Source organism: Thamnophis elegans, chromosome 2, assembly GCF_009769535.1.
Source record: "Thamnophis elegans isolate rThaEle1 chromosome 2, rThaEle1.pri, whole genome shotgun sequence".
Lineage (NCBI taxonomy): Eukaryota > Metazoa > Chordata > Lepidosauria > Squamata > Colubridae > Thamnophis > Thamnophis elegans.
In genome coordinates, this window is record NC_045542.1 from 4,756,589 (window position 1) to 4,778,023 (window position 21,435).

Sequence of the window (21,435 nt, forward strand, 5' to 3'; positions counted from 1 at the left end):
GAGAGGGCGATGAGGGGTTCGATTAAGCTGTCTTTCAACTTTTGATGTTTTCATCGTGTGCATTTTATTTTCTTGGAGGAAATGTCTTAAAGTTTAGGGGAAAAAAAGGATTCTTGTAATGGAGCATTAGTGTGATTGCTATTTAGTACAGTAAACCCTTGATTTAATGGACCTCTGCTTAGTGGCTGTTGAACTTAAATGGCAAAATCTGCTTAATCCAGGCACTGAGCTATACCCTAAAATACTGGCAAGTTCTGTTTTTGGCAGGTGATGTTTGGCCACAAAATGGGTATTATTGTTGTGAGTAAAGGAGGTTTTCACACGTGCAAGTGTGTTGGGGGGGGGGAGGGATTCCAAAAAGCCTATTCCTTATTTAAAAGGTTTTTTTTAAATGCTTGATGCATTTATCAAACATTGAACTTTAACAGACAACCCTTAATCTTGCTATTAGATGGTGGTGGTGATTATTTGCAAGAGAGGCGTTGCGATTTAGCTCTGGGAAGCCAACCATTTTTGTATTAATTCTATTCTAATGAGACAGGACAAAGACTATCCCTGACCTAAAATTTCTGATTTCTTCCATCATACATGTGTACTGTTAGTCGCTTTGGACAAGGAAGACTTGAGCGAGAGATAGGAGTGATGCTATCCTCTCATTTTAAATCACTTGCCCATCACCTAGTTTTCTGCATCACTGACAGGCCCATTAACCTCTTTTTCAAAGCTGGACTTTCTCATTTGGTTGAATCTGTGGGTGAGGGTAGGATTATCCATGATTACCTGGGGGTGGGTGGGAAGGAAAACTGTGTCATGAAAAGTAGGTCACTAGCGCCCCCCCTTTCCACCCCCACCTGCGCACGCACACAAGCATGCAGCTCGAGGCTGGCTGAGAGCCAGTGTTGTATCAGGAAGGCAGGCCCGCCACAAAGCCTAGCCTGCGTTGCCATAGGAACAGTAGCAGCTGAAAAGGGAGCAGAGAACCAAGAGGGAGCGTGGCCAGCCTGAGATTTTTTTTTTTAATATGGCTCTGCCCCAGTGGTGGGATTCAGCCGGTTCGCACCTATTCGGGAGAACCGGTTGGTAACTTTCTAAGCAGTCTGGAGAACTGGTTGTTGGAAGAAATCTTTTGTTTTTCCCCCCACTTTACAGGGCTAATCCTGTAAGGAAGGCAGGAAGGAAACATTCTGGTGTTGTTTCTAGCCTAATCTTTATTGCCCTGCTTACAGAAATTGCCTCTTCGGTTAACCCTTATTGCCATTGTAACAACTAAGGCGAAGAGCCCATCGACCTGAGTGACATTGACTTGGCCACCCCCACATGATCACATGACCACCGAGCCCCGCCCACCCAGCTGGTCATTAGGGCAGAGAACTGGTTGGTAAATTATTTGAATCCCACCACTGCTCTGCACTGACTACTAAGGGAACTGCTGGTTTGGCCATATTCAAGGGCACTACAGGAACTAGCAATAGCAGTTAGCAATAGCAGTTAGATTTATATACCGCTTCATAGGGCTTTCAGCCCTCTCTAAGCAGTTTACAGAGTCAGCATATTGCCCCCAACAACAATCCGGGTCCTCATTTCACCCACCTCGGAAGGATGGAAGGCTGAGTCAACCCTGAGCCGGTGAGATTTGAACAGCCGAACTGCCGAACTAGCAGTCAGCTGAAGTAGCCTGCAGTGCTGCATTTAACCACTGCGCCACCTCGGCTCATCACCTCGCCCGTCAAAAGAGGAGGATGCAATGGAAGTCAAGCGGTGGTGCCAACTTGTTTTTTTCATTATTATTATTACCAGCCTATTACACAGACCTTTTGCAGATGGCTATCTTCCTCCTGTGAGGGTGAAAGAGTAGGGCCACTCATGGCTGTATTGTAGCAGTGCGCTGCACATGGAGCTGCTCTTGAAGACCACACAAAAGTTACCCTTGCTCCCAAGGGCTGTGGTACATGCTGTGTTGGGACGCCCCCTCGGTTTGCCCATATCACGTGGCAGTGCGAGTTGTACTGGCTCCCATTTTCTTTCTAGATGAAGCCCTACATGCACAAGGCCAGGTTATTTGCATTGGGAGGTTGCGCTCCAGGCCCCATCCTGCCTTTTTTATAGCAGTCCCAGCTCTATGGAGCACCAGGCCCCTGCATTTGGCAAGCCCCGCCCTTTTAATTTGGCTCCTCCCCCAGCACCGGGGCGTAGTGAGATTGGTTATCGGTTGCTGGAAATGGTTGCTGGATGCATTGGACAGCAATGGCTGAGGTGCAGGATTTGGGTTTGATGGTATTTATCGGTTCCACCACAAAACCGCGGTCGACTAAAGCGCGCTCGACGAAACCGCATACCTGACGTCATCACAGCGCGACAAAAAAAGCATGCTGTGAGTGCTAAAGTTAAAATTAACCCCTAAACCTAAACCTAACCCCCCGAAACCTAACCCTAAACCTAACCCTAAACCTAACCCTTAACCTAACGCTAAACCTAACCCTAACGCTTAACCTAACCCTAAACCTAACCCTTAACCCTAACCCTAACCCTAACCCTAACCCTAACCCTAACCCTTAGCTTAACTTGAATCGGCTTGCTTTCAAAGCGCTTTTTAAAGCGCCCTTTTTTCTCCGTGGTCGCTGTTGTCGCGCTGCTGATGACGTCAGTGACGCGCTTTAATCGGGCGCGCTTTAGTGGACCGCGGTTTTGTCGTGCCACGGTATTTATCGTTGTTGTAACTTCCTAGAGTTGTGTTTTTTTGAGATCACACGCATCTTTTAAATTAAAAAAAAAACCCTCTACTCAATTTGTAAATCCATAAAATGTTCAAGAGTGGAATGAAATGCAAAAAACTAACAAACATTCAGGCAACCCTTCAAGAAAAGAGACATAAATTTAGAGGTTGGGTTTAATATGATTTTAAAAAATGTAACCTCCCCAACCTTTTGTAGCTGAAATTCTGAATTTATTAACAGTGGCGGTATATAGAACACACCCATTGTTAGCTGTAGCATTGGCAGAAACCTTCATTCATTTTGGAAGCATTATAGTGATGTAATAACCATATTCAAACATACAGCCAAATAGAAATGAATTGCCCTAAAATAGCTGCCTCCAACAGGATGCCCTTTAAAACTTCTATAATTCCTGGACAGGATGGGTAAGGCTTGTTTAGGTTGCCAATGACTGCAATAAAATAATGCCATATAAAAGTTACGAATGTCATAGAACAGGCGAGAAAGGACGAGGGCATGAGTGACTGTGCACAGAGCATCCCGATCCAGAAAGGGGCGCAGAAACTGACGTATCAGGCGCACCTGGTAAAAGGCCCCCCTGGTCACGGCCGTCAGGTGTTCTAAACTAAGCCCCCATATCCAGGAGGACTCCCAGATTGTGGGCCCTCTCCGAGGGGCGTAAAGTTTCTCCCCCTATCATCAAAGATGGAACAAGATGCACAAATCGGGATGATGGAAACCACAGCCACTCAGTCTTGGAGGGATTGAGCTTGAGCCTGTTCCTCCCCATCCAGATCCGCACAGCCTCCAGGCATCGGGACATCACATCGAGGGCATCGTTTGGGTAGTTTGGGGTAGAGATGAAAAGTTGGGTATCATCAGCATATTGATGATACCATACCCCAAAACCACGGATGATCTCGCCCAGCGGTTTCATATATATGTTGAACAGGAGGGGTGAGAGAACCGACCCCTGGGGCACCCTATAAGTGACGTGCCTCGGGGTCGATCCCTGTCCTCCAGTCAACACGAACTGCGACCGATCCGACAGGTAGGAGGAGAACCATCACAAAACGGGCCCCCCCGTTTCCAACCCCCTGAGTCGTCGCAGTAGGATACCATGGTCGATGGCATCGAAAGCCGCTGAGAGGTCTAATAGGACCAGGACAGAGGAGCAGCTCCTGCCCCGGGCCTGCCAGAGATCATCAACCAACGCGACCCAGGCCTGAAACCCGACTGAAACGGATCCAGGTAGGCAGCTTCATCCAGGTACTGGGGAAGCTGACGTGCTACCACACTCTCGACAACCTTCGCTACAAAGCGAAGGTTGGAGACCGGGCGATAGTTGGCTAAAGAAGCTGGGTCCAGGGAAGGCTTCTTAAGGAGGGGTCTCGCCACCGCCTTCTTCAAAGTGGCGGGAAAGAACCCCTCTCTCAATGAAGCGTTGGTAATTGCCTGGAGCCAGCCTCCTGTCACCTCCCGGGAAGCCGAGACTAACCAAGAGGGACACGGGCCCAGCACACAAGTGGCAGCACTGAGTCTCCCCATAATCCTGTCCATGCCCTCGGGGGTTCACAGGGTCAAACTCATCCCAGATAGTCTCCACAAGATTCATCCCCATCGACTCGCCCGAATCTACCCAGTCAGAGTCCAAGCCTGTCCGAATCTGAGCGATTTTATCTTGCAGATACTGAACAAATTCTTCAGCCCTACCCTGAAAGGGGTCATTCCCAGTTCCTTGGTTAAGTATGGAGCAGGTCACCCTAAACAGGGCGACTGGGCAGTTATCTGCGGACGCGATAAGAGCGGAAAAAAGTTGCCGCTTTGCCGCTTTTATCGCCATTAATCTAGCAGTGTGAAGAGACCTTTGTGCTGATTGTGGGGCAGGAAAAAAAATGAATATGTGATAAAACGGTTCCACCACAAATGCGCGCACAACAAAAGCGCGCCTGACTAAACCGCGGTGACTAAAGCGCGGTGACAAAACCGCGCGACGAATGAGCGACGAATTAGCCCTAAAGCGCGCCGACAAAAGCGTGCCGACAGAAGCGCGCTGTAACGTAACCCTAAACCTAACCCTAACCCTAACCGTAAACCTTACCTTAAATCGCGCTTCTGTCGGCGCGCTGTTGTCGGCGCGCTTTTGACATTGCGGTTTTAGCGCCGCGGTTTTGTCGGCACGCTTATGACGTTCACGCTTTTGTTGGGTCACGCCTCAAACTATTGCTTCATCTCAATGGCAGTATTTGCCCTGAAGATGAAGCAGGGGAGGGATCCACCATGAAACCTACCATTTCAGTGTGAAGGTAAAAGCTTTGTGATTACTGGGAGAGTTTTCATTGTTCCAGGGGCTCTTCGTCCTTGGGATAAGCATGTTGGTAAACTGGGCCAGGAGGTGTTACCTGCCAGTATCTCCCTCAACCAAGAGGAAACAAGGAACCCAGTAACTAGGTGAGATCATCACCACTGACGTTTGAGATCAGGTGACCGCCTAGTCACCTTTTCTCCTTCAAAGCCATGGCCTTCCAGACACTGCTGAGTCACTATATCAAGTGGGTGGTGAGAAGCGAAATCTCCACAGGCTTGTAAATGAGTGTCTGAAGAAAGGCAGCTGCACCTCCTCACCACTGATGAACCTGGGCTTAACCAGCACCTCTGTGGAAATTGTTATTAGGCATTAACCTCATTCTATGTAGGCATTCATGCTCTGCAAGAGGCTGAGAGCAGCTGCTTAAGAGTTGGTGGAATTAAGAATGGGCCTAAGCCAAAGGCAGATGACTCGCAGACCCCAGGGGTTCCCTCTTCCTAATATCAAAACGCCTTTGGAGTAAATTCAGATTTCTAGCAAAAGTGATGGCCCTTGTTATGTGAAGGAGGGGGGAGGGATAGGATGCTGGGCAAATACACAGGAGGGAAAAAATGTGACTTTTCCCCCCTCTCTACTCAACTTTTAAGATATCATATACTTCCCAAAATTTTCTAATGAGCTTCTGACATCTTGGTAGGTCAAGCTCAAATTTAATATTATAAATATAATACTATACTTTAATACTATAAATATAAAATTATGCCGATAGTCTACATCTCTCTTATTGGACTCTACTTTTGTGTACCATCACTTCCAGCAATAGTTTGCCACTTTCTTCAAAAAGCATGCTTCTTAGTATTTCAGACTGATCTTCAGCTACTCATTCACTGATACGGGATTATCCACTGGGAAGTTGTCTGTTTTTTTTGTTTTTAGTTTCCAAGGTGTTTTGTGAGTTTGGGGAACAGGTCTTCATAACTTCCCTTATTTCAGTGCTCCATCCCAAGGTACGAAGGGGAGAGAGCTCCAGATGAGTCAGGCTTAAGCGAGAGAAGACATGGTCATGTAGAAGCCACAGTGTGTGATGGACATGGTTCAGGGCTGGCAAATATTCGAAGATTCATTCTAATTAATTCTAAAATTTAGGACAATGACAGAGGTGGGTTCCTACTAGTTTGCACCAGTTCGGTAGAACTGGTTCGTCAAATCTACTCAACCGGTTAGAAGAGGTTCCACCAGAAAGCAGGCCACACCTACAGAAGAGGTTCCAAATTTTTTTGAAACCCACCACTGACACACACACACAAACACACAGACTCACACAGAGAGAGAAAGAGAGGAAGAAAGAAAGAAATAAAAAAAGAAAAAGTGAGAGAGATGAAAGAAAAAAAGGAAAAAGGGACAGAGAGACAAAAGGAAGGAGAGAGAGAGAGAGAGAGAACACATGGCTGGCAAGCCACTCCCATCAGGTCACATGGCCGGCAAGCCACTTCCACAAAGGAGGCCACACCCACAGAGTAGGTTCGAAATTTTTTTGAAACCCACCACTGGACGATGACCTTATCAATCAACCAGGTCTAGAGTCACAAATTTGACCAATGAAACCATTCAACTGGACCAGAGATAACCAGATCACATTGGCCAAGAATTGCTTTACTGTTTAGTAAGTGTGTTGGCCATATTGAAAGAGTAGCCCAACCAGTCAACCAGACCCAGTGACAGAATAGCCTGGTAGGATGAATTGACTCTGCCCTAGTTTCCTTGTCTTGGCACAGAACGCCGTGTGAGAGGAGCCTCACGTGCACAACAGAAGCCCTGTTTGTAACAGTAACCTCCTGGCACAATGCCTTTGTTCTTATGTAACACCCGGCTCAGGCTGCTGGAGGGAGGAAGCCAGAGAGTGGAATGGGGAAATGATTCGGAGGAGCCATGCGACTCAGGCAGCACATGGAAAAGGCGAATATCCCTTTGGTTAAGGCTAGCTGGGACAACTCTACCTTTCAAGCCCAATTCCTTCCACACCCTGGTTTCTCACCAGTGGTGGGGTTCAAATAATTTAATAACCAGTCCTCTGCCCTAATGACCAGCTGGGTAGGCGTGGCTTGGTGGTCTTGTGACTGGGTGGGTGTGGCCAACTCAACGTCACTCAGGTCGATCGGCGAAGCGCCTTAGCTGTGACAATGTGATAAGGGTTAACCGGAGAGGCAGTTTCTGTAAACGGGAATAAAGATTAGGCTAGAAACAACACCAGAATGTTTCCTTCCTGCCTTCCTTACAGGATTAGCCCTGTAAAGTGGGGGGGAAAAACAAAAGCAGATTTCTTCCAACAACCAGTTCTCTGAACTGCTTAGAAAGTTACCAACCGTTCTCCCCGAATAGGTGCGAACCGGCTGAATCCCACCACTGTTTCTCACCCTAAAAACTTTTGCCCAGTCCTTGGGAGTCTAGGAAAGGAATGGGTGAGACAGGCAGTCTTGAGATGAACCGTCTGCTTTTCCAGCAGGCATTTCCCCTTCCCAACCCAAATAATCCGTAATCAGAGAAGGTAAAAGCCAAACACGCTGTACAGGTTGGTTTATTAACATGAGAATGCTTCTCTGCCTGCGTAAGTCAAAGAGACAGTTTTGACGGTCCAAGAGAAATAACTTCGCAGGCAGATTACGTGGCAGCTTCCTAGCTCCTTGGGATGGAAGATAGGGTATATGTCTTTATTCACAGTACAGATAGTAGAGCCAGTCTCTTTCATCGAGCACTCATGCATTACATCGGAGAGGGGAGAACATTCATACACATACACAATACCTCCCTGTAAGGTAGGAGCTCCAACCCTGGAGGTTCCCTCCTGTCTTCCTAATTGCTTTGCACCCTTATAAGGAAGAGCTCCTTAGCTCTGGATTTGGAAGGAAAACGAACTTTGCAAATAAAACGCTTTCCCCACCCACATATTTGCCTCCCAATACCCTTCCCCAAAATTTAGGACTTCTGCACCGCTCCTTTTCAACCTCTACACAGTAACACTGCATTGCAGACTTGCTTGGAGCAAACCTGATGCCTAGGTACTGGGCCAGCTCTTATGCACCTGGGAGAGGAGTTTTACGGGCCAGGTGTGATATTTAGGGCCAAATAAAATCTGCCATGAAACCTTGCCAAGTGTGCCATGCTGTGTAGCTCTGGGCAGGCAAGGCAGCTCCGTGGGACTGCATTTGGCTTAGGGAAGTGACTGAAGAGGAGCAGGGAGCTTGCGAGGGTTCTTGGGGGACATGGGATTGTGCTATCAGAGTAAATGGGGGGGAGCGTGAATGAAGAGATGGTGATGCAGGCTAATAGGATTGGAATTGAGGAGAATCAAAAGGGGAGAGGGAAACAGACTCCTACTATTGAGTTGATATTTGCATAGAGAATACCTCTCCTTCCAGTTGGAGAGGGAAAGCATTGGTGGTGGTGGGGGGGGGGGGCGGCAGAGACCGTGACCCGTCAAAACCGCGCTCGACTAAACCGTACTCGATTAAACCGCGTCGCTGACGTCATCAACAGGGCGACAACAGTGCGGAGAAAGCCAGCGCGGAGAAAGAAGGGCGCTTTAAATAGCGCTTTGAAAGCAAGCCGATTCAACTTAAGGTAAGGGTTAGGTTTAGGGTTAGGTTAAGGGTTAGGGTTAGGTTAAGGGTTAGGTTTAGAATTAGGTTTAGGGGGGGTTAGGTTTAGGTTTAGGGGTTAATTTTAGGTTTAGGGTTTACAGCGTGCTTCTGTCTCCACGCTGTTTTCGCCCTGTTGATGACGTCAGCGACGCGGTTTAGTCGGGCGCGGTTTTGTGGTGGAATCACAGAGACCAGCAGCTACACCAGGCAGTGGCAGTAGTGCTATTACCATTAAGACCACTTTGATACACTCCTAATGATATGGTGCCAGATCTGGGTTGCAAAATTTGAGAGTTGGACTTCTTTTTCAAGGCAAAGCAACCGAGTCTCAGGATGAACAGAAGGAAGCCAAGGGGAGCAGGCCCTTTTTCTCATCCACTGGACTCCATTGCCTCAGAACTGGCATCTGCAAAACGCTTCTGGATAAACAATCTATTAACTGCAACCTGATTTGAGGTCACAGCTGTACCCTTAAACATGACATTGCTACTTTGCAAGCACCATCACAAGCACGATGGCGTCTTTGCCCAAATACCAGTGACCTAAATTCACGAGTGGGCAGGATGGCAACCTCGTGCGTTTTGACCAATGTGGCCAAGCAGCCACCTTAAATTTTTACAGGATCCCTTTATTGCAACTTAGCAGTTTACATGGAAGCTCCTAGTACTTCCTCCTGTCCCTTTACGAATTCCACAGTAGTTCTGTAATCCCTATCTGTCCTATATGCCAATTCGTAGGCTGTGCCAATTTCCCTCCTATCCCTGATAGTCCTAGGAAGCCAACCAATGTCATCCATTTCGAAAGAACAGGGAGAGGGGAAATTGCAACAGGAGTTTTGAGACGTGTTCCTGCCCTTCTTCGAATCTGAGCTTCACACGCCCTTCCAGATTTACCAGTTTAGATTGCAGCATTCTCCCCAGTCATTGTCTGATAAGGCTTTTGTCAGAAGCCCAACATCACAGTCTGAGAATCCACTTGCATAATGGGACTACCAGGCTGAGAGTGAAACTAAGGGCCGTGGGAGAGAAGAATGAATGAGTGGCTTGGGGTGTTGTGTCTGCCATCAGAGGCAAGGATGTCGTGAAAATTTATCTTTCCAAAAACACTTATGGGCTGGTTGAGGTTTCATCCATTACACTGCAAAAAGACAATCAAAGATACTTTGGGTACAAAGATGTCCCAAAAGCATCCCACATGGTACACCCCTCTTGAAGAACTGCCCAGAGCAAATCCCACTTCCCTGGAGCTTGCATAGTAAAACCTCCCAAACATCATGCCCTTAGATTCAGAAGTATTCTCCATCAATATTTTTGATTCTACAAATCCACTGCTTCAGGAGACTACCTTAACCATGTCTTCATGTCAGGCAAGTTTTTTCAGGTATAAATAAATTTTAAAAAATCAGCTCCTCTTTGGGATGGAAGAGATTTACAACCCCACAACTAAAGGCTGACCCACTTACTCCACCTGCTAACTCACTTGCTATTCCAATTGCTCACATGTGAAGAAAGTAACTGTGTATATAAATCCAACAATTGATCGTTGAAATTAGGAAAGCAAAATGGAATCAAGAACCAGCCTCACCTGAAGCAGAAAGAAAGGCGACTTTGTTATGCAGGTGGAAGAACTGAGGACGTGGATATGGGAGCTGCTCACTCGCAGTTCCTTTAATGCTACTCTGACAAGAGCCCTCCTGTCAACCCCCGTGCCCCAGTGCCAATCATTCCGTGACAAATGTGCATGAAATCGGGACCCTTTGCATGCAGAGATTCAGATGCTCCACTGGACTTTTCGAACTTTGCGAAGGAGCAAAACTTGCCGAGTTCAAACGTTTGCCTGGTGTTCTGCGGCCCAATTCTAATTGTTTCCCTAAACGTCCATTCTTATTACTTTTTATTATACTGATTTCAAGAAATAGCCTGAAGCACAGAACAATGGGTGTGAGGTTGGGGAAAGGGAGTGATCACAGTATTAACCATGTCATGTATAGTTTTACTTGTATAGGTGTGTGTGTATATATATATATATATTTATATATATATATTTGTATTTATATTTATATAAATATTATAATATAATATATATATAGAGAGAGCGAGAGATATGTATAGGTACTTTACAAGGCTTATGAGCAGACGTGCCATTCGCGAAGGGATGGCTGAGGCCGGGAGGCGCTATTACCGCTGCTCTTTGTCGTCACAGAGCGCGTAAAGAGCGCCCCCTTCCAGCTCTGTTGGGAATAGAGCTTAGCTACCTTACCGCTGCCATCACCGTGAAGGCAAAGACGACATTGGTGTTCTACTAGTATGGTCCTGGGGGCGGGGGGGAGTGCGGGGCAGAAGGGTGAGAAAAATCAACTGTCCTCTGGTTCAGTGAGCAGCCCCTTTCTTCTCCAGGGTGGGAGCTGGGGGTGGGGGCGTGTCTCCTGCACACTTGCTCCCCGATGCCAAGACAGGAAGCTCTTCTTTCCCCCGTTTTCCCTTCGCTTCGGCCGAGCTTCGCTTCAGTCCGTTCTTGGTTTCCTCTGGGCAGAGGCAACTGGGTTTTTTGACACAGGTCCCCAACATGGTGTGCTCTTCCACGACCTCCAAGATCCACTTCTCCTTGGGCGAGCCCGTCTTGTCTTGCACGGGGGCTTTTCCTGGAGGGCCAGGATCTTGGATCTCCTTCGGTTCCAACACGATTGGGACAGGGCCCCGTGGGATCACATCTGCCTCCAGGCTGCCTTTCCTGCCTTGCTCGTGCTCTTGGACAGGGCTCAGGGCTTTAGTCAGGGCTCGGTTTGCTGCTACAAACGCCTCCTCGGTCTGCACAGCTTGGCTCCTCCTGCAATCCCCAGGGACAGCATCCGGCCCCCTTGTTTTGGCATTGGTCTCCGAAGTTGCCTCTCCATCTCCGACCCCAAAACTAAGGGGGGATTCCTGCCGTCCCAGGCGCCGGGTGGCCAAGGGCTTCGGAGCGCCAGATTCACTGGGACTTTCCCCATCTGACTCAGCTAGGCTGTGAAGGCCAGGCTCCCCGTAGAAGTCTTTGCGGTACTCAGAGTGCACCACTTCCAGGCTATGCTTTCTCACCACCACCTTCTTCTCCGCGCTTAAGAGAGAGCCCAGTTTTTCCGCTGATTGCACCCGCTTCAAAAGGGGGGAACGGGGGGGCTCTGCGCTCTTGGGGCGTGGCCGTACCACCGGTGGTGAAGAATGAAGCTTGGCGGGAAAGCTCTGGGTGGTGTTGGAGCTGCCCACGGTATGGCCGGGAAGTGGTGGCGGTGAAGATTGTGTAGGTGAGGGCGTATGCGCCAGGGGGGAGAGGGGAATGTTTCCAGCTGACTTGCAGCGGGCCGAACGGTACTGGCGATGCAGTTTGGGAGATAGGCCATGCAGAGTGCTGGGACGCATGTGGTGGGATGTGGTGGCGGGGGAATTGGGTGTACTGGAGGCTGGGGAACTGCTCTGAGAAGAGGCACCTACAGAGGGATAAAGAGAGGAAAGGTGAGATGTACCACGGAGCCAGTGGTGGGATTCAAATAATTTACCAACCAGTTCTCTGCCCTAATGACCAGCTGGGTGGGTGGGGCTCAGTGGTCATGTAATCATGAGGGCGTGGCCAAGTCAATGTCACTCAGGTCGATGGGCGCTTCGCCTTAGTTGTTACAATGTCATAAGGGTTAACCGGAGAGGCAGTTTCCGTAAGCAGGGCAATAAAGATGAGGCTAGAAACAATACTAGAATGTTTCCTGCCTGCCTTCCTTACAGGATTAGCCCTGTAAAGTGGGGAAAAAATAAAATAAGATTTCTTCCAACAACTGGTTCTCCGAACTGCTTAGAAAGTTACCAACCGGTTCTCCCGAATAGGTGTGAACCGGCTGAATCCCACCACTGCATGGAGCCCTTTCTCATGCACCATTTAGAGAATCAGAAGAGGTGCAAGGAAACGGCACAGGGCTTCCATCTTACAGACCCACCGGACGATTGACCAGGGCATGTTCCTCATTCACACATTTTTACACCGATCTAGATCAGTGGCTCTTAAACTGGGAGTACTACGGCCTTATCTTTGGGGTATTGGAACAATTTGTAATGGCTTATTTGTGAGATAAGGATCCAATTTAGGACTGCAACTGCTGTATTTCATGATTTCTTTAAGTGAAAAATGCAGAGTAGAACCTTACAATTTCTCTCAAACCTACTACACAGGATTAGGTGGAAGGGCCACCGGGGGGGGGGACGGGACTCCTAACTGGCAAGGGAAAAGAGCATTTTACCAAAATCAGACCTTTTGAGGATGGGAAGTGGAGAATCTTTGGCTCTTTTGATAAGGCTGATTGGAAATGCTAGCTAATATAACCATTGGGCAATCCTAGAAATTATACCAGCAATCTTTGGATTACTGGTTTCCCATCTGAACTAAAGAATATCACCATTTTTTTATGAAAATAAAGCTTGATAAAAAAAAAAAAGAAGCCAGATGCCCCAGCTACGTCTTTAGTCTTCTTTAAAGGCCAAGAAAATTATTCCCAGCATGTAAGTCAGTTCTCATTATCCTTCTAACCCCCACCATCTAACCCCATCTAATCCCCACCAATAGCAACCACAGCTGTCCTAACCACTTACCTAGGTATGCAGAGTCAGGAGTCGACCGCAGGCTCTGGGTGGGTGAACGGGCACCCAACCCATGGGTGGGTGAGCCAGGCAAACTATCGCTGGAGGATAAGGAGCGATTCAAGGATGATAAGCTACGGCTGGTGTGCAGCAAATTTGACTGCTTGGTGATCTTGCGGAACAAGGAGCTGCGCTTCTTGCTGCCAGAGTGAAGAAATCACATTGAGCAGGGAATTATTAACTATTTGGATCGGGAGGCACTTCAAACGGTTACTCAGGCCCTTGTCACCTCAAGGCTGGATTATTGCAACGCGCTCTACATGGGGCTACCCTTGAAAAGCGTTCGGAGACTGCAGCTAGTCCAGAATGCAGCCGTGCGAGCGATATTGGGTGCACCGATGTACACCCACGTTATACCTATCCTCCACGAGCTGCACTGGCCACCAATTGGGGGGCTACCCTTGAAAAGCGTTCGGAGACTGCAGCTAGTCCAGAATGCAGCCGTGCGAGCGATATTGGGTGCACCGATGTACACCCACGTTATACCTATCCTCCGCGAGCTGCACTGGCCACCAATTGGTCTCCGGACACAATTCAAGGTGTTGATTATTACCTTTAAAGCCCTACATGGCTTAGGGCCAGCGTACCTTCGAGACCGCCTACTGCCTCATACCTCCCAGTGGCCAGTAAGATCCCACAGATTGGGCCTCCTTCAAATGCCGTCAGCCAGACAGTGTCGGCTGGCGGGCCCCCAGAGGAGAGCCTTCTCTGTGGCTGCTCCGACTTTTTGGAATCAGCTACCCCCAGAGATCCGGACCATACCCACTCTCATGGCTTTCAGGAAAGCTGTAAAAACTTGGCTGTTCCGGCAGGCCTGGGGCTGTTGACCTCACTGTTGAGGTCCAGCCCCGATTAGAATGAATGCATGTGATCTTGTGATTTTTAAACTGTCTTTTTTTTCTTTCTTTTTCTTTCTCTTTTTCCCCCCTTCTTTTTTGTAAGCCGCCCGGAGTCCTTCGGGATTGGGCGGCATATAAATTTTGATAATAAATAATAATAATAAATAATTACACTACATGAACTCCCAATGAACATAAGAGGGGATCATCAAGCTATCCTTGATACACCTTGTTCGTTGCTTTCATTCCCCTCCTGTCCTCTCTATGCTGCTCACCTCTCCTGCCCTTCTTTGCTGGTGCTCCTCTTGTTTCTTCTAGCCATTTTGGACTTGTAGCTGCTCTTGCGGGCTGGTCCAATCCGGATGGAAGTGTTCTCAAAGGGCGTAGTAGTCACCATCACCTTATTTCCACTCTAGGGGAAAGAAAGGTAAGCTAGCTGTAGGAAAGTAAGAGAAACACCGTTTCTCGGCCCCATCAGAGGTTCTCCTCATTTCTTGCATATTTCTGCTTACCTTCAGGATGAGTTCCACCACCTCAGTGTGCACCAGACCATGTACTGGCTCTCCATTGACATGAGTAATGAGGTCCCCTGCACACAGACCTGCCTCGTGGGCTGGACCCCCTTCCTCCACATGCTGCCAAGACAAAAAGCCAAGAGAAGGTCTCTCAAGACCGCTGCATCTCATTTATTCACAGGACAACAGGATCGTCGTTGTGACGGGAGAGTCCTTGCGACTGGTTTCCATCTCATTGGCTACAAGGCTCTTTCTTGACCATTTCCCTACCCAGAAGGTCTTCTCACCCAGACAATGTGATCCACGCTGTAGACGTCGCTGTCCCCCAGATACACACGGATGGCGCGCAGCGTGAAGCCATACTTCTTGCCTGACCGTTGGATAGTGATTGGTGACCGCAAGCTGGTGACCGCAGGAGAGTAGTCTCGGGATGGGGAGGAATCTCGGGATGAAGGGTTAGAGGAGAGTGACCGGGGAGACATTGGGCTGGCCAGTGGTGAGCTGCTGTGTTGCTCCACTGAAAGGAGAGAGAAGAAGAACATTAAGGGGGAAGCAAGATGCTTTCCATGGACACAGAGGACAAGCGCACCACAGGGGTCTTTGCTTCCCTGCTGTAGTAACTGGAGACCAGTTTCTTGTGGGGTTTGGCACCAGCTTAGCTCTAACCTCTTATTTTGTTCCCTGCCAGCTCCCAGGACCTTTTTGGCAAGGGAGCGGTACAGAATTTAGAGCACTGGGGAGTTACTGGAGGACAGGTCACCTTAAAAATTGGTCCGTAGAGGGTTTTTAGTGAGGATCAAAGTGTGTTTCCAAGGTGGGGCGTGGGAGGAGTCACTGAATGGGTATTGTTATGGCCCAATTGCCTGGAGACTGAGTTAAATCTGAGGACACTCCCTCTGTTCCTCCCCAGATTAACCTCAGTCTTCGGCCTAACAGGAGCTATTCAGTGACTCTCCAGTAATTTAGTTTTTAGTTTAGTATTTTTGTAGTATTTTTTTTCCCTTTCTAGCTTTTTGCAGGAATTTTTCCTTAGCTACCTTTTATTTTTCCCTCTTCTGCCTCGGTTTCGCGCCCTTTTGCCAGGCTGCCTAAGCGCCTTCTGCGCTCGTTGCAGGCCCCGCAACACCGGCACCCAGTGGAAGGCCCCCCCCCCCCCGAAAGCTGCTGCCCGGAGCCCCCGAAAGCTGCCGTCCGGAGGAAGGCTCCAGAGGTAAAAAAAATATCCAGTACAGATAGTCCTCGACTTATGACCATGATGGAACCTGCCCATTATGGTTGCATGTCGCAATGGTCTGCGACAAGCTTCTGTTTGCTTGTGTCGTTTCTGGAGCCTCCCTCAAAAAAAACAGACCCCTTACAATCTTGCGAGAAGGTACTACTGGCTTGCAGAATAGCACGAGAAAGCTGAGCTTCCCTTCGCATCACATCTGCAGGGCTCCTCTGTGTGCTGGTCACTTCTGCTAACTGGCTTTAGGCTCCCATTGTGTGGCTGAGCGGCTGGCTTGGGAGCAGGCCGAGCTTTGCAGGGACCCAGTGGGATGGGTGAGGGTGATAGGTGGAGTATCCCTGCGGTTGATGGTGAGGATAAGCAATGGTGAGGGCACTTGTAACACAGTGGTGGGTTTCAAATTTTTTCAGAACCTCTTCTATAGGTGTGGCCTGCTTTGTGGGAGTGGCTTGCCGGCCATGTGACTGGGTGGGAGGGGCTTGCCAGCCATGTGACTGGGTGGGCGTGGCCAACTTGTAAAATTTGGTGAAACTCACTTAACAACGCTCTTACTTAGCAACCAAAATGTTGGCTCAGAAACTCTGGCATTTGAAGCACGCAAGTCTTAAAGCTGTCAAGTTACAAGACCCTTGCACCCCTAACCCTTTAGAGAAAAAAAACCCCAGGGGAGTTCAAACTTGACAGCTTTAAGACTTGTGGACTTCAACTCCCAGAATTCCTCCTCTCTCGCTCTTCATCTTGATGATGTGCGGACGGGCGGGGGGGAGGGAGCTGGAACCGGTTCTAAACGGCACTGTAGATTTGTGGAACCTCTTCTATAGGAGAGGTTAGAACTGGCAGGAACCCACCCCTGTTGTAACAGCAGTAACTTTGAAACCAAGTCATATAAGCATCTTGGGGGAAGGGGGAGGGATCTGTTGCAACTTTGAATGGTCCTTAAGCGGCCAGTCATAAGTCGAGGGGCTACTTGTATTGTGTTTTTCTAGCTGGAAATGTTTCCCCAAACAATGCATCGTTGGGATATTTTAGGCGACTCTTAAGTACATGGTACTGATACATACGGGGAACTATGAGGGCTGCGGGTATGGTGCATTTTCAAGCTGCACACAGGCTTCCCTGGCACAAAATACGCCCTTCCTAGCCTTGATGGCTAGAGAGATCCAACCGAATGCGTGCCAAGCAAGACCTCAGTGGGTATGACTGAATCAAGATTCTTGCTCCTGGTCAGGTGAGGAGATTTGGGGTGCCTCCCCCCTAGCTTATTGACCTCTTCCCATAAGCAACAGAAGCAGAGGGTTTGAACAGAAATATCAGCCATGCAAAGAACATTCTAACAAGCAAATCGGCTTCCTTTGCATAAACCCTACGAGGAGTTGCAGCATTCCACTTGTGTTGTGACAGGCTTTTTTTTGCAGAATACACACAGCCCAGCAACTACACTAGAAGAAGAGCCAAAGGGCAGGGTGGGTGGGTGGAAGAGATCATGCAAAGCCACAAGACAACCATTACGGGGACGCTACTGAAGGCAAGTTGTTCGGTGTTGATTCCTATTAGAGTGGGGAGAGAGAATCCCTGGACCAGAGAAATGGGGGAATCTAGAGGTGCTCAGGGCTCAGAAGGGTGAAGGGAGCATGATGTGCAAGAGAGGGGAGTGTGCCTTAAGCCAGTGGTCTGTGTGGTGGGGCAAAGACAGAAGGTGACTGGAGGGTGTTCAGTGAGTGTGGCAGGCCGGGCTCACAGGAGGATGGCATAACTAGGGGTTTGGGGAGTGTGTGTCGGGGGGGGGAGGGATGAAGAGGAGGAGGAGGGGGCGTACCTGTGGGGATTATGACCGACAATGCAGTAGCTGAGGCAGATTTGATGACCTTGCCCCCTGTGCGGGAGCTGCGCTTCTCAGCCGTGGCGGTGTCCCCTGAGAACTGTTGGTGCCGGGCCCGACGCAGCACCAAGTCATTGGTAGCTCTGGGGGCAGATGGGTCCAGCTCTTTGGGGGGCTGTAGCTCACCCGCTTTTGATTTATCGCCTATTGGGGAGGGGAGAGAGAGGGACGATGACTCAAGCCCTGGATCACAGGACCACACTCAGGGAACCCCGCCTCCAAACGAGAGCCACAGGGCACCACCACATGAACGTCCCACCATCGCCTCCCCGCCCCCCCCCCCCCAGGGCATTGCAAGGACTACAGATCCGCCCCAGTTCTTTGAAAGGACCACTGGCAAATAAACCACAATGCTGCTCGTCACACCCTTCCCACGGTTCACCGACAAATGCGCACTCGACAAAAGCGTGCCGCCGAAAACGCGCTGAGAAAACCACGAGTTTGAAAGCGTGCCGACGAATGAGCGCAGAAGCACGCCGACAACAGCGCGCCGACAAAAGCGCGCTCTAAACCTAACCGTAACCCTAACCCTTACCTTAACCCTAATCGCGCTTCTGTCGGCGGTCTTTTGTCGACGCGCCTTTGTGGACGCGCTGTCGACGTTGCGGTTTTATCGCCACGGTTTTGTCGGCGCGCTGTTGTCGGGCGCGCATTTGTCGGGTCACACCTTCCCACAACAACAGCCTTCGTCAACCTGATGCTGTCCGTGTGTTGTTTCAGCAATCCCAGCCAGCATCATTAAAGGAAGATAAAGCAGCAGGTAGCAGGATTCAATAGAAAGTGGAGATTGCGATGTGAGAATGCATGTTGCCTGTTTGTGTGCATGTACACCGAGGCCTTTAATCTTCATCCTCATGTAACTCGAAAGGCTTAAGCTGAGGTCTCTGGTCCACGTACCAATAGGAACGTTGTGAAAAGGAATGACAAATGACAGCTGATCTTTTAAAGGGTGAAATGTGCTTGCCTTGGTATTGCTATTGCTACGCGCCCAAGAGGGCTCTTCATGAACAGGACAGTCTCGTGGTCTGAAAGAAGGTGCTGTTACACAATCGAGATTGCCACAGAGTCAAAGCTGTGCAATTCAAGATTCTCGGGCTGCAAAACTCTTAGAAACCTTGTCTGTTTTTTTGCTGGCCTGTTAGAGAGCATGCAAAGGGATGGAATGGGTCCTGTTTATTCCCCTTGGGACTCATCACCAAGGATGTTGTGAAGCGGCTTGTGCCTCGCAACTGTCTCTCTGTTCCACAAAGGGGTAGAACCACTTTTACATCGGTTCTCAAGGCATTTGTAAAGCAGAGCTGGAGTTTAATGGTTAGGAAATCCCAAATTACAATCTACCATTCAGGGGACTCCAAATTCAGAACAGTGAGTGATGAACAGCTTCCAAAAATCACATCACATTTGGAGACCCTGAACACTTACAACTGAGCAGCCTCTTGCTGGAGAGGAACCAGGTCTTCGAAGCATCGAAAGCCAAGCACAAGGGAGAGCAGACTTCCCATTCAGACAGGAGGCAAAGCTTCTACTGTGCAGAGTTTCTTATTAAACATGTCTCCTGGTTCTCTTTTCCCACATTAAGTAAGACATACCTTTCTTAGCAGCAACGTAACGATAAAATGTAGCTCCAACCTTTTGTTTACGATACAAAACTCAGCTATGCAAAACGAACACCACTATGTTGTAAATAAAATGGCGTGGGGAGGGAAACAAGTTTCTAAAGCTAAATCACGCACACATTCTCTGCTAAAGGGAAACAAACACGACTGGGATAAAAATAAAATAAAACGGGTTCGAACGGCACTGTCTTTTTAGGGCTGCTAATATGAAGAAGGGGCTCTCTTGTTTCTGCAGAAGTAAGGCAGCGTGGAAGCTTTTATGCATACATAAATAGGCACACAGTTGTAGAAGGAAGCGTTGCGTCACTCAATGCCACTAAATAGCAATAGCAGTTAGACTTATATACTGCTTCATGGGGCTTTCAGCCCTCTCTAAGCGGTTTACAGAGTCAGCATATCGCCCCCACAGTCTGGGTCCTCATTTCACCCACCTCGGAAGGATGGAAGGCTGAGTCAACCTTGAGCCGGTGAGATTAGCAATATCAATAGCAGTTAGATTTATATACCGCTTCCTAGGGCTTTCAGCCCTCTCTAAGTGGTTTACAGAGTCAGCATATTGCCCCCAACAACAATCCGGGTCCTCATTTTACCCACCTCGGAAGGATGGAAGGCTGAGTCAACCTTGAGCCGGTGAGATTTGAACAGCCGAACTGCAGAACTGCAGTCAGCTGAAGTAGCCTGCAGTGCTGCATTTCACCACTGCGCCACCTCGGCTCTTAAAGTTTGAAGCCATCCCTCTCAAAAGGAAGAGAGTTGCAATGGTCTTAAGAGCATCCAAAATCTTCCATCTCTGGGTGTATGTGCGCATGGGAGCACAATTCCTGCCTTAGGCCTCCCAGTCAAAGGCCAACTTTAATATCCATTGCCACTATTTGGAGACGTTGCTTGAACATGCACATCTTGCAACAGCTGCGCTACCAGTGGGAGTGGGAGGCAGGGTGGAAATATGCATTTTCTCAAGCCAAACCCTGAGGCAGGCATTTCGGAAAATCACGATTTCCTCCAAACGGATGCCTACGCTGGGGAAGAAATCGTTGAATTCCCCCCCCCCACACACACACCTGCTGGCATCTGGGCATCCAGGTTGCAGTATCTACTGGGAAGACAACCAGACTCTGAATAGGTATTTCAGGTAAATACTGAAAAGGAACCCCCAGGGGCTTGGAAGCAGTCAAAGGTGACTCAACCGACACTATCCAGGTGCTGTGCTATCCAATACTTCCAGGGAAATGAGATCACTTTGACCAGGAATGCTACTCCTCCCTAGAGATTGGAAGGGAGCGGATTTGGGGGCCTAGAAAAGAGAGGTGAAAAGAATGGTGGTGGACCAAAAACTGGTTTAAGCCTTAGTGCAGAGATCCTGCAATGTAGGAATGTAGGAAACCTTTGAATCTGGCTTCTTCTTAGCCCATCAAAGCCACAGGGTGGTGGTGGTTGTTGTTGTTGTTGTTTTGGCAAACGGCTACCTACCTTGCCATAGCCTGTACTCACCAGCCTCAGTCTCCACAGGAGCAGAACCCTGTGCAACGTCTCCTGCTCCTTCCTTGCTCTCCTTGCCTTCAGACTGAGGGGTGGGTCCTACAGGCCCATTTTCTGCAGGAGCCTTCAACGGCCCCTTGCCGGGGACCTCGTTGTCACTTTCCAACGGCACAGCAAAACGGTTGGTGTCCATCAGGGCAGAGAAACGGCGTCGGGCTCCCAGTGGGGGACTCGAATCGCTCTCGGTGTAGGATGACTCCGAGGCTGAGAGTTGCTTCCTGTGGGATAGAAGCCAGCAAACTGACTTAGCCTCGAGATGTTTGGGCCAAAGCAGGGGCGGGTTCCGGCAGTCGCTACCGCTGGTTTGCTCGTGGGTGCTTCGCGCATGCACTTGACACGTGCTGTGCATGCATGCGCAGTGCAATAAAAATGGCTCTGCGCCTGCGCAGAAGCAAAACACAAGATGGCGCTGCCATAGGCACCGCCCAAAGAACCAGTTTGGGGGCGTGGCAGGCCTGGGTCGCTGCCGGTTCCAGCGACCCAGACCACCAAACCACTACC

The 21,435-nt window shown here is 49.1% G+C and overlaps 1 protein-coding gene across 1 annotated transcript in view; it reads right to left on the bottom strand.

The window, feature by feature from the left end:
• Positions 1-10,760: 10,760 nt before the first annotated feature.
• The window catches only part of MAST1 (microtubule associated serine/threonine kinase 1), a 70,893-nt gene continuing 60,218 nt past the window's right edge, over positions 10,761-21,435 (bottom strand). Inside the window, exons 20-26 of the mRNA XM_032210788.1 lie at positions 20,887-21,152; positions 17,717-17,923; positions 14,960-15,189; positions 14,670-14,792; positions 14,433-14,569; positions 13,271-13,458; positions 10,761-12,123 (exon numbers count right to left, since the gene is read on the bottom strand). Of these exons, the coding sequence (XP_032066679.1) occupies positions 11,030-12,123; positions 13,271-13,458; positions 14,433-14,569; positions 14,670-14,792; positions 14,960-15,189; positions 17,717-17,923; positions 20,887-21,152 (2,245 nt within the window). The 3' untranslated portion in view covers positions 10,761-11,029. The remainder of the gene's footprint in view (positions 12,124-13,270; positions 13,459-14,432; positions 14,570-14,669; positions 14,793-14,959; positions 15,190-17,716; positions 17,924-20,886; positions 21,153-21,435) is intronic.